Genomic DNA, 16,319 nt, shown 5'->3' with positions numbered 1-16,319 from the left:
CACCAGAAGGCAGATGTTCGATTGTTCCCCACTCTCCATCAAGGCTATCAGCGACGCTGATGAACACTTCCACGTCTAAATGTACATACATCCCCGCCATCTCCCCAAAGGAGTTGGGGGGTGACCGCCGCTATATTTCCATTGGAAGTGCATCGGAAATGTTATTCGAAGGTGGCAGGTTCGGCCCTTGTAGCATCTCTTCGCCTGTTTTGCTTTCTTCGCATTTCCGTCATAATTACTACAAATAACATCAACTAAACTTTATTTTGCTCTTCTTGTCTTCAAGTTTTAACTAATGTTTCGCTTAACAAATAAGGCACCAACTCCTTAAAATTATGCTTCTTTCGTTACACTCTAATTCAGCTCTTGCTTACAGGGCTAGATGTAGGTGAGACACCGTACACTTTTTCACTTGTTTCCGGGATATAGCAAGCATTATGCAGTACCAGATTAAAAGTGTAGGCTTAGGTAAACCATACGTATGACAGTACGGACCAGAGATCGGCAACCTTTTGAGGCTGAGGCGAGGTTCCAGGAAGCTGCATCTCAGGAGCCGGACAGTAATTCGGAGGAGAATGGGGAAGGGTGGTGACATTTCCAGAATATAGACAAAAATATTCGGCTAATTGACTATAAGTGTTATCTGTAATCAATTGGCGAGAATAACGTTGACTACTTGACAAACCGGGTCTCCTTAATGAACTCAATAAGGGAATTATGAGTAGTCATATGTCGTTAATTAGCATAGTGTGAAGACGGGGACAATGCCAACTGGAAGCGATCTTTCATGCTTACTCACCAACCCATTTGAGGACAAAACTCTCGCATCGGCCGACACATTCCTACGAAATTATAAGCGCAGAAGACAGTGCTCCAAGGTCATACCAGGGGCCACCTAATACGGTCCTGCTGACCGCAGGTTGCACTATCCGTGCAGAAGTTCTCACGTTAATTAATCTGATATGCAGCCATGGGTACGCTTTGGTATGCTGCTTATAATATAACGTGTGTGACTGAATGTTTCAGTGGAAGAGAGTTTTGTTTTTGTTTTTCAAGTCGGCATTTCCTTTGGCATACACAGAATAACCCGGTGAGTACCTCGGATGTCAGTACTCTCGACACAATTATTGACTACCTTGTAGAGTCCTATCTCTACAAGATGGCCCTAGTCGAGCAGTGAAGTCTTCCGTTTATGCCAAGGATATTTCTGTGTTTGATATAGTCAAAGGCGCTCATTACCTTCACAATATCTTACAATCCTAATTAAAGTGGCCCTACAGCACTTTTAGAGCATGGTCAGAAAACACTGCCGGTCCGTAGCCGAGGCTCACGGACACATGTAAGCCAATGTTGTAGCGCAGCATGCTGCCTGTTTTGAAAATAAATTCTACAGTCATTGGCTAATTTTAGCATAGTGTGCTCGGTCGCTACTGGGGACTCCATGGGAGGGTGCGGCTTGTCCACGCCTGCACGCGCTATCACAGATCTCACGTACAATGGAAATCAATGTCATGCCGAGCACTAGGAGAGAAATGATGACTGACAAAGCAAAAAGCTGAGCAAAAGAGGCGAGAGTGATCTGTGTGAGGAGGAAGTGAGTCTACCATCTCCCCTGTTTCCTCTATCTTCACACCTTTAGCACGCACCTGCCCCAATTTTTTCGATGAGCAGCAATGCGTATGCACGACTGCCATGAAAGAAAACGGCCATTCGGGATATTTGGTTAACGTGCATATTCAAAGGGTTTGCAGGTCAAACAGGGAAGTGCAGCAGGAAAGACGTAACAACGAGAAACCGAAACGTGTCGTCCCTCCTTGCATTACTTTTCTCGCTGTTACGCCTTTCCTTCAGCACTTCCGTACTTTCGCTGCAAATACTTTCAATGTGCAGTAAATTAACTGGCCAGAAAACCTTGCAGCACATGGAGTGATGCTATTGTTCCTGGGCATCATTATGACGTCGAAGAACTCTTTTGAGTTTTCTCGTCATTTCTGTCGCCATATGGTAAAAAAAAACACTTGGAGGATGCTCGAGCTCCGCTTTCAGTAGAGGGCGAAAGCGAAATCTGTACCAGTACACATCGTCTCAAACTGTTAGCCCGTATTCGATTTTCGGTGAAGCCTCGACCATGCCGTAGGGAAACGAATGACTGTGCGTGTAACATTCGCCGTTCAAAACTGTCAAACGAGGAAACATATTGTAACTCCAGTTGTTAAGCGTCCACCACGCCATAATCCTTCCTTTGAGAACCAGCGAAAAGCCCGCTACACCTCTGTAGTGCAACACGCGACACAACACGTTTACTTATGGCTGATGATGAATAAATATAATGGAGCAATGTGCAATTTTTTGGTCTTCACACCACCCACTTATTGCGCAATTTGCGTGTTGTGACACCTGGTGCGATGCTACGCTACTGCAACGCATCGTTATACATGCGTTCAAAAGACTATTCACTACATGACATAAAAGTGCTTTCTTTTGTTTTCTCGAAGCAGCTTTAACGTAAGTTGCGCACTGTCGAAGTAACGCTCGAAATCCTCGTTGTTCCTGTAGCTTGCCTTGGTTTATCCGAATTTGCGCTCTATATAATTTAATAAAACTTCGAACTGCTTTGTCTGGCAAAGTAATAACTAATAATAACAGCACTCCAAAAAAATAGTGCCGTGACTCGCCATAAAAATTTAGTTTTATTTCTCTATACACTCTCCCATACAGTCACATGACTTACATGAATCCTATAGGTGACACTGCTACTACAACTACGGCATGAAATACGCTGCAAAAGATTCACTATATAAAGAATACGCAAGCACCCCGGAGGTACGCATGAATGCACATCTTCTAGCAGCCCCCAGTAGCGGCTTGTTTCAGGCTTGCTTCACTTCCAATGCCAGCTCAGCTGCAAGCAATTGACTAAATCTACGAGCCAGTTCACAAGCCTCAAGTCTTGCATACCTTGCAAGTACATAAGAATGCTCGCTCTTCTCGGTGCCACATTCACTATGAAGCCATAAAAACAAAATCGACTACCATAGATTTTATTAAGAGACATGCGAGTGGAGCTAAACCAGAAATCTTCGACAAAAACAACTCTTCGAATCGAATTTCAAATCGCTTCTCAATAACGTATACAAACACTAACAGCTTGTTTACGAATGAAAATTAGTCGGTGTAAGGTGGCCCAATCAAACTGTTTCGGATAAGCGCTTAAGCCTGTTGCCCACGATGCCTGCGCATTTCCTCCACTTCCTCTTCTTTGGCAGTGGCATATGAGACCACCGCCACACTCCTCTTGCCGTCTGCAGCCACCTCCGTCGTGTCCACGACCGGGTTCTCCCGAGCTGTAACGGACGGGTTCTTGGTGGCGGCGGCTCTCGTGGCAGTTGCCAGGCGGACTGTGCGCACCAATGTGAACCGCTTGGCGGTCGGAACAGTCTCGCCTGTCCGAAGCCTGCAAAATGTTGTATATTTCTGTATCCAGGGCATTCTTTTCAGTTATGAAAGTTATAGTGGTAAGGCACACGCCTTAGATGCCTCCCCCATGGACTGTGCGATGTCCCTTTCACTACGGCATCTCTCATATCATATAATGGGTTTGGGATGTAAAGCCTATAATATATTAATAGTAGCTTCAGGACGCGTCGTCAACCGATCAAGCATCGATGCATCAGGGTTAACGATCGAATATGAAGAGCACATTGAGCACGCACGGCGAAGCGTAGATTACCGCTCCTCAGGCAAGGTACACCCCACGCATAACCAGGTGCCGGGTCGGGGAATGCCTTTCCCATTTATCTGGTGGGTGTCCGGCGGTAGGATTCGAACCAGCTACCTCCCGTGGCCGAGACAGGCACCCTAATCACTAGGCCGTACTTGTGTACCAGCAAGTCGTGCAGGATTGTTGGACTTTTGGCCACCGTGTGGATAAAATAATGGGGAGGGGTCGACCTCAACCTCCCAATATGAACCAGCGTGCCGAAGAGCACCATGCCTGTTCTTTGAGAGTTGAGAACATCCACATGTGAATACTCTGTACAAAGTATTTTCAGTCTTCGAACTCGTCCTCAGGGCTGCTGTGGACATGACGACCACCCGTGTTCGGCACGGCAACCACCCGACTTTGCACCAGTCACGTGACCAGATTTGTAACAGTGGTTGCAGCGGTGGGATACAGAGATTACCCTAACGTAACAACACGTTCATTTCTTGAACCTTGCGGTTAAGTTGCAACTTTTTTGGTCGGTCCTTCGTTGCGCAGTTTAAAATATGGTATTGTGCCCTGAGGACGTGAAAATTCATGGGAGAGTTAAAACGGAAGGGGGGGGGGGGGGTGAGGTAGTCACACAGTGCTTTTATGACACAATGTAATCAAACACACGTGCATACAGCAGTACAAGAGGAACATCAGAGTGCAAAGTCGAGATAACCAGAAGCGTATAAACATGCTGAGAGTTTCCAGAAAAAGTTCAGCAATACAGTTGCAGCACAAAGTGAGCAGTGCATTGAAGCACAAATGATAATAAAACTCCGCGATATAGAGCACAAAATAGAATCAGTTGCACAGTAGAGTGCGAGTTGGAGGTTGGTGCAAGAATCTTTCATCCTACGGTGCACTTATTACAGGTTGATAACGACAATGCAATGAACACTTAACACAGAAGCCATGCGAAAATAAAGAAGTCAATGTAATTTGGAGCGCTGATTTTCCAACCACGATGATATTAGAAGACAAGTCATTATAAAAAAAACTGCGGGTTAAGTTTAATAGCGTGGAGTTCATTCAAAGAGCACCCATGTTCTTAAATTTCACCTCCGCCAAAATGCAGTCTCTGTGCTAATTTGAAGGCAGCGCTATATTCAAAGTATTGAGGTATTCATTTATGTTCTGCACTATTCTACTCTAGTATAACAGTCTTGCTGTTGCTCAAAACAGGAAGCGTAATTCATGGCTCAGCTTCACAAGTTGCTCTCATCCAGGGTTCTGTACAAAAAGCAAAAAATGAAGGTTTGTCTAATTCGTTGAAATTGCTTCATTATGCTTGTAGACCGGAGAAGTACACTGCGCAGTTGAATGCTTTGGGAAGTTGTAATGCTGGCTTATAGAGCTGCCTTGGCAATTCAATTTTTCGTAGAACTGAAGCTGAGTCTCACATTTCACACTTCCTAACTGCAAATATGTTTATATACTGGTGCAGCAGTGGGCGAGATAAACACTATTAATAATCACTGAGCAATCACCTCAAGAAGAGGCGTGATTAGATAATGCGTGAAATAATGCTTCGAACTTTCTTATTTATGTGAAGACAACCCATGGAAGTTGGAAGACATATTTTCCGCCTCATCTACTGACTCAATTTTAACTTAAAATTAATGTTGGGTATCAACACTCTCATTTAAATAGGTGCAGTGCTCCTAATGGAAGGAGCGAAAGGAGTAGAATGGTTATGGTTGAGAAATTGGAAATCATTTGTTTTGCCTACAGCTACAGGCTATAGAGTAGCCGCGTGACGAAGACGTCGAGTCACCCGCAATACGTACGGGTGTCGAAAGTGTATTTGAGACGTTATGAAGCACACGGCAAGTACAATGCTAAACTTTCAATGGGTGTTACATAAGAAACCCTCCTACGCCTTAGAAACTGAAGATCAGAGCACGATGACCTCTAGAAGCGGAATGACTCTAATATTAGGAAAAAAAATAAACTGAAAAATTCAGGTAATGGCAGCTTTACCCGCAACGAAAGCCAGTTTCACAAAATCATGCTTGAGAACAAATTGTGTTCTCGTTCAGAACCTGCCCCATACTTCATCCTGCACCCTACACTGAACCAACACTGTAGGTTATGTTGTTCATGTGACTAAGTTACCCTGCATAATTGCTCATGTGCCATTACATAAATTTTAATTTCATGAAGACTGGTGCATTGGCGAAGGCAGCCGACTATTAGAACAAAGGTATTACTAACCATATCTGTGCATATCAATGCATAAGACACTTATTATGCCTGGAATTTCTTGTGTGCTATGTGCACGTTATGAGTTTTGATTCAGTGTTGCTCAACTTAGCTACATGAGCAGCGAAGGATTCTTTTGTACCTTTCTTACCACAGCTACTGTAATGAAGCAATAACCATCTCTAGCTTTACGTGCCGAATCTTTGATATCATTTAAGAGGCACTCGAGGTTCATTTTGACCACGTAACCTTGACGTTGTCCCAACTATAAGTTTATGGGTGATCTTGCATTCGGCCTCAATCGATGCGATAGCCGTAGCCCAGGAATCAAACTGATAAGCTCGGGTCGTGGAAGCAGGGCAATTGAGCCTGATGAGATGTTTTCATGGAATCGCTCTACCGAGCATGCTTAGTAACACATTTTGTGAGTATTCTGATATTCTGATATGTGCTCTACGGCTGAAGCTTCATCATTCGCTTGGCTCTGCTCTAATGGGCGCCGTTCGAACTCAAGTCACAGTGGCTGTTTCTGTCAAAAAAAGACCCAAATCTCAAAGTATATGCATGTGGGTAGTGCGAGCTACAGATGCATTATCGGAAGCTTGAAATGAGTCGAGGTGACGGTATCCCAAACATCATGGCTACTCATCGTAACTTACACTGATGTTCTCGTCCATGACGTCGTCGGCGTCGCCGTGGTCCTCGTCGAAAACGGCTGCTGCGTCTCCAGTGTGGAGACAGCGACGCAGATTCCTTCGATCACGTCCAAGTCGGACCCTTCGCACCGGCAGACGCCGTCCAAGCAAACGGCCTCGCCCAGGCAAGAGGATGAATTGATGCATGCGGAGCCCACGAGACCTGCCGCTGGTCTCGAAGGTGTGGAGTGAACTGCGACGAACGAGAGTGCCGACAATGGTCACAGCGTTGCAAATTGAAAAGCATTGACTGATTTAGACTATATACGGGAACAACTTCTTTTGCCAGAACTATGGACTTAGAGAACCGAAACACATGCTTATGAGGAGGGGGGGGGGGGTAGCAAAAGATAGTAACGATTTGGAGTACAGAGTACTCTACTATGGGAGAGCTTCGAGCCGTCCCGCGGGCATCATGTAGACGAACAATCACTCATTCGTGGTTAATGAAGCTCTTATTAGAGCTTCAAGTATTAGTAGCTATGTAAATGACAATTTTCTCATTGGCGGGGCTCAAACTACTGTTTTACTAAGTTGGACCCTCACACAGCCACGGGCAGTCGTAAGTAAAGTATAATAATTTTTCACTTAAAAGGGCTGCATTTCTTATCATTGCCTTTCTTGGACAGCACCATATTTTCTGCGCGACATGTTTTCTAATGTAAACATGGTGTCCGTGACATGTGTGGGTCGGTGTACAGTGCAAACTGCTCTTTAGTTGCCCAAGGAAATTTACTGATACTGTAAAACTGAAAGTTACTCTGAACCATTAAAATCTCTCTTTCCCCCTCCAATTTGTTTACACAAAGTAAAATTGTATCACTGCGGCAAGACACGTATGGCGCAGTACACTCGGTGCAAAGAGGATGTCGTCTATGTGTTTCTCCTAAGTAACAACAAAGTATAGCCTATTATAAGACAAACGGGGAGTTGCTAGAATGGCAGGGCAGGAGAGCACAGCTGTGCATAAATAACAATGCGGGTGCACGTATGGTACAGCATCGTAAGCTTTGCCAATCGTGATAAATTTTCAAACAACATTATGGTGCAATTCAGGAATAAGTGAGAGGGAGAGAAATCCTCGAACCCAATAATATTGCGCGCGCCGGAGACACGTGCTTTACCTGCACGTCATTTGCACTAGGGAAAAAAAGGAGGAGGAGGGGGAGTAAACTTTATTATAAGAAACCAGCAAGTTTAGGTGGCCGGGCCTCCCACGAGGGGACGTCAAGGGCTCGCCTCGACGCCGCCTCACGGGCGTGCTGGGTCGCCCAGGTTTGGTCGTCAAGAGCGGGGCTCCGCAGAGCCTCACGGAGCTTCGACGAAAGGGTCGTGGCGTTACTGTGTCTGTACTGTGCCGGGCACTCCCACAGCATGTGCGGAAGCGTAGATTGCAGTTATTTACCGATAGACCCATCAAGACGTCATTATGGTGGTACTTCTTTTTTTAGTGGATTTGTTTCATGTTATTCAACTAAAAATCAGTTGATAATATGAATCCACCTGTTGCGTTTCGTTCCGGTCTTCGTGATTTTCGTGGTGTGATTTTTTTTTCTTTTATTATAAAACCTTTCGGCTAGCTACATCGAGTTTGCATTTTCACACAGTATGGGCGCCGTGAGATGAAGCGTGTGCACATTGAGGTATATTCATGCCTCTTGTGAGAGAATCTTTCTTTTTCGATGGAGACGAAAATGCCGTAGGCACGTGTGCTCAGATTTGGGTGCACGTTAAAAAAACCCAGTTGGTAGAGATTTCCGGAGCACTCCACTACGGCGTCTCTCATAATCATATTGTGGTTTCGGGCCGTTAAACCCAACATATCAATCAAATCAAATGAGAGAAACGTTTTACAGGCATAACTTACTAGTCGATTTCGATGTGCTGCGGGAAACTTCCGTAGATTGGTTCGTTTCGGCTACTGCAAATAAAATCAGAATGTTATTGTGTGTGACCAGCTAAACGGTCCTAAAGGAGTTTAAAATTATGCCCATGTTTTTTTTTCTCGCTGTGAATATTGTGTTCAATCACAGTGCTCGCTTTGCTAAACTGAAAGGCCTTGCCAAAACTGTAGTATTTATGTGAATAGGCTCCACAAACAAGTTTTTTTGAAGCAGCGGTAATGCCATATAATAATTTCTGTGTGTTTTAAGCAGTCTAGACAGGACCAGTAATCTTGGAACTTACGAAAATGTGCATGCTGTGTACAATAACGACTTAAAAGCACAGCGCAGAGGCCACTAATCACAGCCGGCAAAAGGAAAGGAAAACAATTGTGGCGGAATCAATAACTGCCATCGTAACTTAATTGAAGATGGCCACATATCTAGAATGGGATATACGAGCAAACAACACGATCAGCTGACTGGCAATAAAGCATAATCATTTACGATGCGAAAAAAGGACCTAAGACTCTCGCATGAAAGACAACACAATCGCATCACCCAAATACCCCCACTGGAAAAGAAAAGAATTTCGCAAAAGCTGTTGTGAGGGCAAGGAGTGATGGTGATGGCACGCGCGAAATGGTTTGAAATGCAGAAAGAAATTCTTTCTGTACTTAAGCTCAAGACATCTGAAAACAAGTCGCACCATAGATGTACCACTAATGTGAACGACATGCACTTTAAGGAAAACGGAAGCAATAGAAGTGTGAGAAGAGCCGGTTGTTGTAGTCTGTATTGGTGCAAGAAGAAAGAAACTTCTTAGAAAGGTCGGTTGGATTGTTTTGATGATCTTGCTTTAAATCACGTGTTGCGAGGTGTTACCTTAAGTGTCATTGTCTGAAACGGCACGTAACGGCAACTCGCGTTGGCTACGCGGCGCGGCAGCCCGCTTGTTTCAAATCTAATGGCGGATTTACGACACCATGTGATCTCGTCCACCAATGACATACACTCGTGACAATATCAGTGTGATGTCCTGTATTCTGCGCACTGTATGTGCTCTTGCGGATGACAACTCGCTTAAGGGGGCCCCGCAAAACGTTTTCATGTAAGCATTGCATGACTTCAGAAACGAGGTTGATTGCTTCCCAAATCGATTGCCTTAAAGGTATTTGTCTCAAGCTGTGATCGTTTTATCTCTTCTCTTTAAACAGCAACCGCTAAGCAGGCAACAGGCCTGCTAGAAAGTTACGTCACGCATGTGCTGCAACCTCAAGCACTTTTTTTTCTTCAAAAATGCAGCTTACTTTCAGTTTGACCACAGGCAAGCCCGTGGGCACACGGTGGCCTCCCGCGGTGGCCGCAGTATCAATGCAATCCATGATTTTGAAATCAGCCAATGACTATGAATTTGAATATATGGCATGGTCTTCGGGTATATGGTATTTTTATTTAAAAAAATGGACTTCTAGCTAAATTTGGTGAATAATGCTGCTATAATGTCTGGCTGATGTGTTTTGAGAAACCTCGACAACCGATCGGCCGGCTTTTCTGACCAATGATGAAAATAGGGAAGGAACTTCTTGAAGTAAAACGCAAAACAAGTAGAGAACAGTATGACATCTAGGTGACAAACCAAAACCGAAGAAGTTATAGAGCTGCTTCGCTCAGCCTCCAGCCGTTACATTAACAGTCATAATTATTGATAATAAGCTATTCTACATTCCTAAGTAACGCAGACATCTCTTTTTTAAGGAAAATCGTTATAAATATACAACCACGATGTTTTTCCCACAATGACATGACCTTAAGGATAACCACATGTGCAAACGTATACCCATGTCTGATCGCTCGTGAGGACACGTGAGTCATATATTCAGGGAGACGATGATCATGTGGAAGGAATGACAGTGTTGCCATTCGTTGCGTGTGACACACGTTGAATCATACTCAAACAAGTGTGTGTGTTTGAAAGTTAGATATATTTACACTACACGACGTTGCTTTTCTACCGAATGAGAGGATTTTAGACTCGTGAGGCTGTTAGAAGGTACTTCTCATTCTTGAAGCCCCCTATTTATGCATGCGATTACCTAAGATGGCAAATAAAACAATGCATTTTGTTTTCAATGAACGCGAGAATTCACTCGTCGTATGGTGCGACGTAAAGCAAGCCGCCCCTGTACAGCCACGCTGGCAGCTTGTTAAGTACCGCACATCAAATTTACACTCCTTCAAAATGCAGGTGCGACAGTACACGAGTTCGGTTAATACTTACGGGGGTGCTCTCGTGCCACAGCTGCATGGAAGTAAAACAAATGCACATGTTAGTCAACGCTTTGTTGGTGATAGTTAACATAAAAAGATTTCATGTTGCCTGAATTTTAATTAGAGAAAAACAAGCAGTCATTTAAATGTTGACACCTCTTCAAAAGCTCTCGTTGAGCAGCAATTGCGAATTCGAATCATAAGGGCACTGTCGCGAGCGCTCAAACGTGCGCTATCTGAATAACTGTGAGTACACAGCCTATATATGCACTGGGATCTTACCGCTTATTTCTCGTTGCGATGGCAGATAACCCAAAAGCCTCTTCGTTCCTTGGAGTAGCCGTATTCGCTTAAAGGCTGTTTCACATGCAGCGATTTCAGCGACAAAAATCCTTCCGTTCCCTCCATTCGCTTTGTTTACAACCGCTGCTCATGGGGGTTTCGTTTCACAAGGAGTGAAAATGCTCGGCGATTGTCACTCTGCCTCTGCGATAGATTATTCGTAACATATATAGCCCAGTGAAATAGGTCAATCTTAAGACTCCCCATGTATAATCTACCAATTCATTACCACATTCTCTGTTTCTCCCTTTCAATAAAAAGAATTTCTCCACTACGGCGTCTCTCATAATCATATGGTGGCTTTGGGACGTTAAATCCCACATATCAATTGATTATTTGAAGTTAACGTGAATACAACAACACCGGGGCGATGACCCCTTCTAAATGTCACTGCCGTAAACTAACTAAAGCAACAGAGCATTAGCTCCCGTCCTGTGTGTTCTTTACTGTGTCCCGTTTTCCTCGCGCTAAGCTTCCGTAAATGCGTCGCATAATAGGCCACCCTGTACAAATCGTGAAGAAGCGCTCTTCATGCTTACGTCCGTTCGAAAGTATGAACAAGAGGAGGAAGAGCACGACCATAAGGGCCAGGACGCACGCCATGATTGTAAGCAGCCGGCTGGATTTTCTTTTCCTGTGAAAAATAACGCAAGCCAGAAAAGAGTGAGGGAATAAGTTACGAACAATCTCTGCGAAATTCACACACTTAGTGACAATTTCGACAACAGCTGTTACGGTGGAGGTTCCCAGAGTATTGTAGACAAAAAATTTTTATCATCATCAATCTATATGGGCTCTATCGCTGCCCAAGAGCCGAGTACAGATGGCTAACGTGTGACTTCATGTGAAAGAAAACTTGTTGGCGTTTTGACGGTCGCTTTGTCTCATGAATACCTCGAGCATTCGAAAGCGAATCTTGGGCATATTAGGTGGCAACTCGTGAAGCTGCAGGTATACTGAAGCTTCACGATTTGAACATTTTCTTTTTTCTGCTTTAATGAATCCCCTGGCTTCAATAAGTTTTTAAATGCTAAACAACATGGATTTAAACAGGGGTTTTCACGTACAACCCAAATAATTGAATTCTAACATGATGTAGCATCAGATTCAGATAATCGAGGACAAACTGTTTATTTTTGGACTTCAGAAGGGCATTTGATGCGGTATCACACTCGATTTTGATTCACAATCTGTAGAACTTGAACCTTCATAAAACCATTTGCCGATGGATTGCAGGCTATAACTTCAAGAAAACAGAAGGCTAGGTGGATCATGTTCATGTTTAGTTTCGGTGACATCAGTGGTACCTCAGGGTTCCGTACTCAGCCCACTTCTCTTTCTTGTGTTTATTAATGACATTTCGGATACAATTAAGCGTCGTATTAAAATGTTTGATGACGACTGTATGTTGTATACTGAACTGACCGACCAAATGAATTCCACTCAGCTTCAGGATGGTGCAAAATATTGATATAGTACTAAATACTAATAAATGCGTTCACGTCTCTTTCACCAAAATGGTCACTAGGTTTACAAATCAGTACATCTTAAAACAATGGAGTTATTAGGAAAGAACACAAATACAAGTACTTGGGTGTCACGCTTTCTAAGGATGAGAGATGGTCTAAACATATTGCCAGTGTTCTCAGCAGGGCTGGAAAAGCCCTAGGCTTTTTATAAAGAAATCCTAAACATGTAACCAAGGATAATAAATAGGCAGCATATTACGCCTATGTCAGACCAATACTGGAATACGCCACTCCTGTGTGGAATACGTTTCACGAAGTACAAACTCATGCACTAGAGCACATTCAATCGATAGCAGCAAGATTTGTTCTGGGAAAATATGACTGAACTGAAAGCTCTCAATGTATGAAAAGAGAACTTAATTGGCTACACTTACGAGATCGAAGACGTAATATAAGATTGAAACTATTTTATTCAATCTATAACTAGAAAACACGCGTTATTCCTTCAGAATACTTAAAACTAGCGCATTATCATTCCTCTCGTCATGACCACAAATTTAAACTACGGCCATACAACCCCAGAACGGATCTTTTTAAGCATTTTTTTTTTCGCAAGCCATTGTCGAATTGAATATGTTACCAGCAGATTTGGTTGGCCGTAAAACTGTGGAGTCTTTCTATGAGGCACTGTGCCCCCCGCAATAATGCCTAAGATGGCGCTGCGGCCAATCTTCAAAAGAAATAAATGAATAAACATAAGAAAACAGCTCGGATTGTGAAGGTGCGCATGCGCGCCTGTCCGATGGTCAGTGGCACTTTCATGTCCGTTTTCAGTAAGGAGCCGGTAATATCTAGCACCCGTCCTGTGTATGCGTTTCTTACTTGTGTCTACGTTTCGGTTTTTTGCGTTATGAATAGGAACACATATGACGGAAACCAACTGATCCTCATCAAGACCGTGGGAATGGTGTCTCGGCAAAAGACGCGTCTGTAAAGACGTCATGTTTCTCGCTAACAATGTTCCTTGCAGCACTAGAACCCTAGAGGTCAGTTAACATCTGCTACTTGCACTGGTCGCACAAATAAGTTAGTGGACAAGCGATTGAGTGCAAATAGCTGCAAAAATTTGCTTTGGTCTCAAAATGACTGCCTCGACTCAATCACTTGTGTTATTTTTCAGCCATTGAACATCTGTCGCCAACTTCTGAAACAATGATATAATAAGGGTTGGGACGTCCGTTTATATTACGGGGCAATTAAAATGCAAGCCATATGAGAATGAATGTCACTTGTATGCGCAGACATTCGAGTCGTGCGGAAGCGCGAACGTCGATCTTGTTTAGTCACTCTTTGGTGGCCAGTCGCGATTGTTCGTGCGACGCTATTGCAGGTGTGAACAAGCCTCAGGACGGTGAATTAAAATGAACAGCGCAACCACAATACGCACCAAAGAGGAAACAAATGAGACGAGCGAGTGTCGTGGGGCGCATTTTGTGTTTGTGCTGTTAACTTAAAGTTACTAGGACCGAATGAAGTTTCATTTAAGATGGTCGTCGCAACATCATTTTCGAATACAGTGACGACGCTTTAGAACATCAAGTTAATCTGCACTCACGGTTCGGAGAGCTCCTTTGTGTCGGCGTCTTTTGACACGCCCTGGAGGGGCAGACTGTGCGACTGCCGAGCCGTTCCAGATGGTATGGCGCGCCGGCGGTCACCGGACATGGCCATCTTTGCGGACGTGGCACTGACGACGCCGCTGGACGCCATGCTGCTCGTGACGCTGGTCGTGGGGCTGGACCGCGTACTCGTTTGGTCCAGTGCGACTGAATCGGGGCGGCTGGTCTGATTGGGGTGGCCCGTTCCTGCCTGCATGCATGCAAGCAACGGTAAAGGCCGTTTCACGTGACACAGAACGCAGCGATTTTTCAGGCTGCGACTTCCCTCGCAGCAAATAAAACAGCTGTTTTCTCTGGCAGCAGCGGCCAGCGTTGCGTGACCAATATGTTGCAAATCCAATTATGAATTTCTCATACTGAGCTCATAGCTACGGGATTTAAAACTCCGCAAGTTATTATTACTACTACCTGAAAATTGACTCTGCCCATCTTCGGAGATATGCACTGTTCCGCAGCAGTTGAGACGCTGTGCTCCCGTGAAGCTCGACCGGCCATTCGTCCCGAGTCTTCGCGAGTGGTGAGCAATGAAGCGAACAATGGCCCAGGTGGAGGCACGTGGTCCCACATCGATGTCCATAATCGGTCACCTTGAAATCCAGGCGCCCTCGACGCACCGAACGAACTCGACGTCGTCTCTTTCATGGCGGATGATTTCTCAACTGCTGTTCCCTGGTTTCGTCAACGGACAGTGCGGCGGGAACGCGCTGGCAGAACCTGCCGGAAGAACGTGCTGGTAGAGCTCGCGGGCCGATGATGATGGTGTTAGTAATGTACTTCTCAGAGTGTGCGTACCCACTTCGCTCTAATTTAAACCATTGGTCCATCTTTCTACCTTTCAATACGCTTCAAATGATTAACTGCGTAAAAAATATATTGAATAGATTCGTTTTGAGAGGTGCTCTAAGGCTGTTTTCGACAATCATTCTCACGCATGCACGAGAATATAGTCTGGCATTATGTTTTGCTTATTGGTTTGAATAAGTATGCTTATTTTGTCCCCAAATTACTGTGACCTTCAGTATGTTTAAATAATTTAGTTTTTGGTTTAATCATATATTGATATGATTAGCTAGCTTTTTTTTCATTGTTCATATAAAAAGCATCACCGTCTTTCTTTCTCCCCTAGTGGGTATTGTCTAATAATGAGAAAGAAGAAAAAGAAGACGGAAGAATCTAATCTGGTAAGCTTTATAAAGAACGCAAAACCTTCCTCGTATGACCTAGCGAGCTTCTTTCTAACGTTTCAAACAGAAAGTCTGCTATTCGGTCAGCCGGTGCGAAAGAGACGACTAAGTCATTGGTTATATGTAAAGAGGTATTTCGTTACGTATGTTAGCATAAAGGTGAATTGCACAGCAACTGCAATACAACAAAAAGGAAGTGCTGCATTGGTAACTCCGTTTTAAATGCAAAACGTGAGTGCTGTACAGAACAGGTACTCGAGACGACGGCGACACATAAAACGACACCATACTGTCTAGGTAACACATCTTTAGTATGGTTTTTTTTTTTCAGCCGCTGAGTACCGTTGATGTCCTGAAGTCACACAATGACGTTGACTTTCCATCTCAGCATGCCATGATGCAGCAGCCCTTTGGTGGCGCCAGTTTCTTGCTCGTTGCGGTGATTTGATGGTATTTAAGTTGAGAGGAGTCTGCCAGTACAAAACATGTAGATAATAACCCCAACGGCGTGGGATTGCCACACACACTTTTTCAATGTGTGCATGTTGTGTGGAAGTGTTCCAGCTGGAAGTGTTGTGTGAAAGTGTTCTCAATGTTCCCCCATCCAGGCCACATCTCTTGACAGCCCCGATTATAGCCGAGCAAAGCGGCTCTACTACAAGTCAGCTGCATTTTGTTGCAGGCCTGCTGTACACTGCTGCAACAAACCATGCATACGTACACTTCCAAAAGAGTTCAGAAACTCTGGTCACAATGAAGACTCATTTATGTCCTGTAGCTCCTTCTGCACGCCGAAAGTGTGGCTGCCAGCATCCTCTCCTCCGCTCTCCCCGGGAGAAA

The 16,319-nt window shown here is 44.3% G+C and overlaps 1 protein-coding gene across 1 annotated transcript; it reads right to left on the bottom strand.

Annotated features, from left to right (window-relative positions):
* Window positions 1–3,107: 3,107 nt before the first annotated feature.
* Window positions 3,108–15,000, bottom strand: LOC142771298 (uncharacterized). Its single transcript, XM_075872773.1, has 7 exons — window positions 14,704–15,000; window positions 14,232–14,485; window positions 11,687–11,781; window positions 10,816–10,836; window positions 8,519–8,572; window positions 6,616–6,844; window positions 3,108–3,454 (listed from the first exon to the last, which is right to left on the bottom strand). Exons 1-7 carry the CDS (start codon window positions 14,935–14,937, stop codon window positions 3,211–3,213), a joined length of 1,131 nt encoding a protein of 376 aa, XP_075728888.1. The 5' UTR covers window positions 14,938–15,000; the 3' UTR covers window positions 3,108–3,210.
* Between the last annotated feature and the right edge of the window lie 1,319 nt (window positions 15,001–16,319).

Source organism: Rhipicephalus microplus, chromosome 9 (genome assembly GCF_043290135.1).
Source record: "Rhipicephalus microplus isolate Deutch F79 chromosome 9, USDA_Rmic, whole genome shotgun sequence".
NCBI lineage: Eukaryota > Metazoa > Arthropoda > Arachnida > Ixodida > Ixodidae > Rhipicephalus > Rhipicephalus microplus.
Note: the sequence above shows the minus strand (reverse complement) of the source record. Positions and strands in the feature narration are given on the sequence as shown.

Excerpts from the sequence above, each read along its gene's own strand:
- LOC142771298 (XM_075872773.1), bottom strand. The coding sequence starts at position 14,937 with ATGAAAGAGACGACGTCGAGTTCGTTCGGTGCGTCGAGGGCGCCTGGA. Across the intron at positions 11,782-14,231 it reads ACAAAGGAGCTCTCCGAACC|GAAAAGAAAATCCAGCCGGC; the intron begins GTGAGTGCAGAT and ends TATTTTTCACAG. Across the intron at positions 10,837-11,686 it reads GTTCATACTTTCGAACGGAC|CTGTGGCACGAGAGCACCCC; the intron begins GTAAGCATGAAG and ends ACTTCCATGCAG.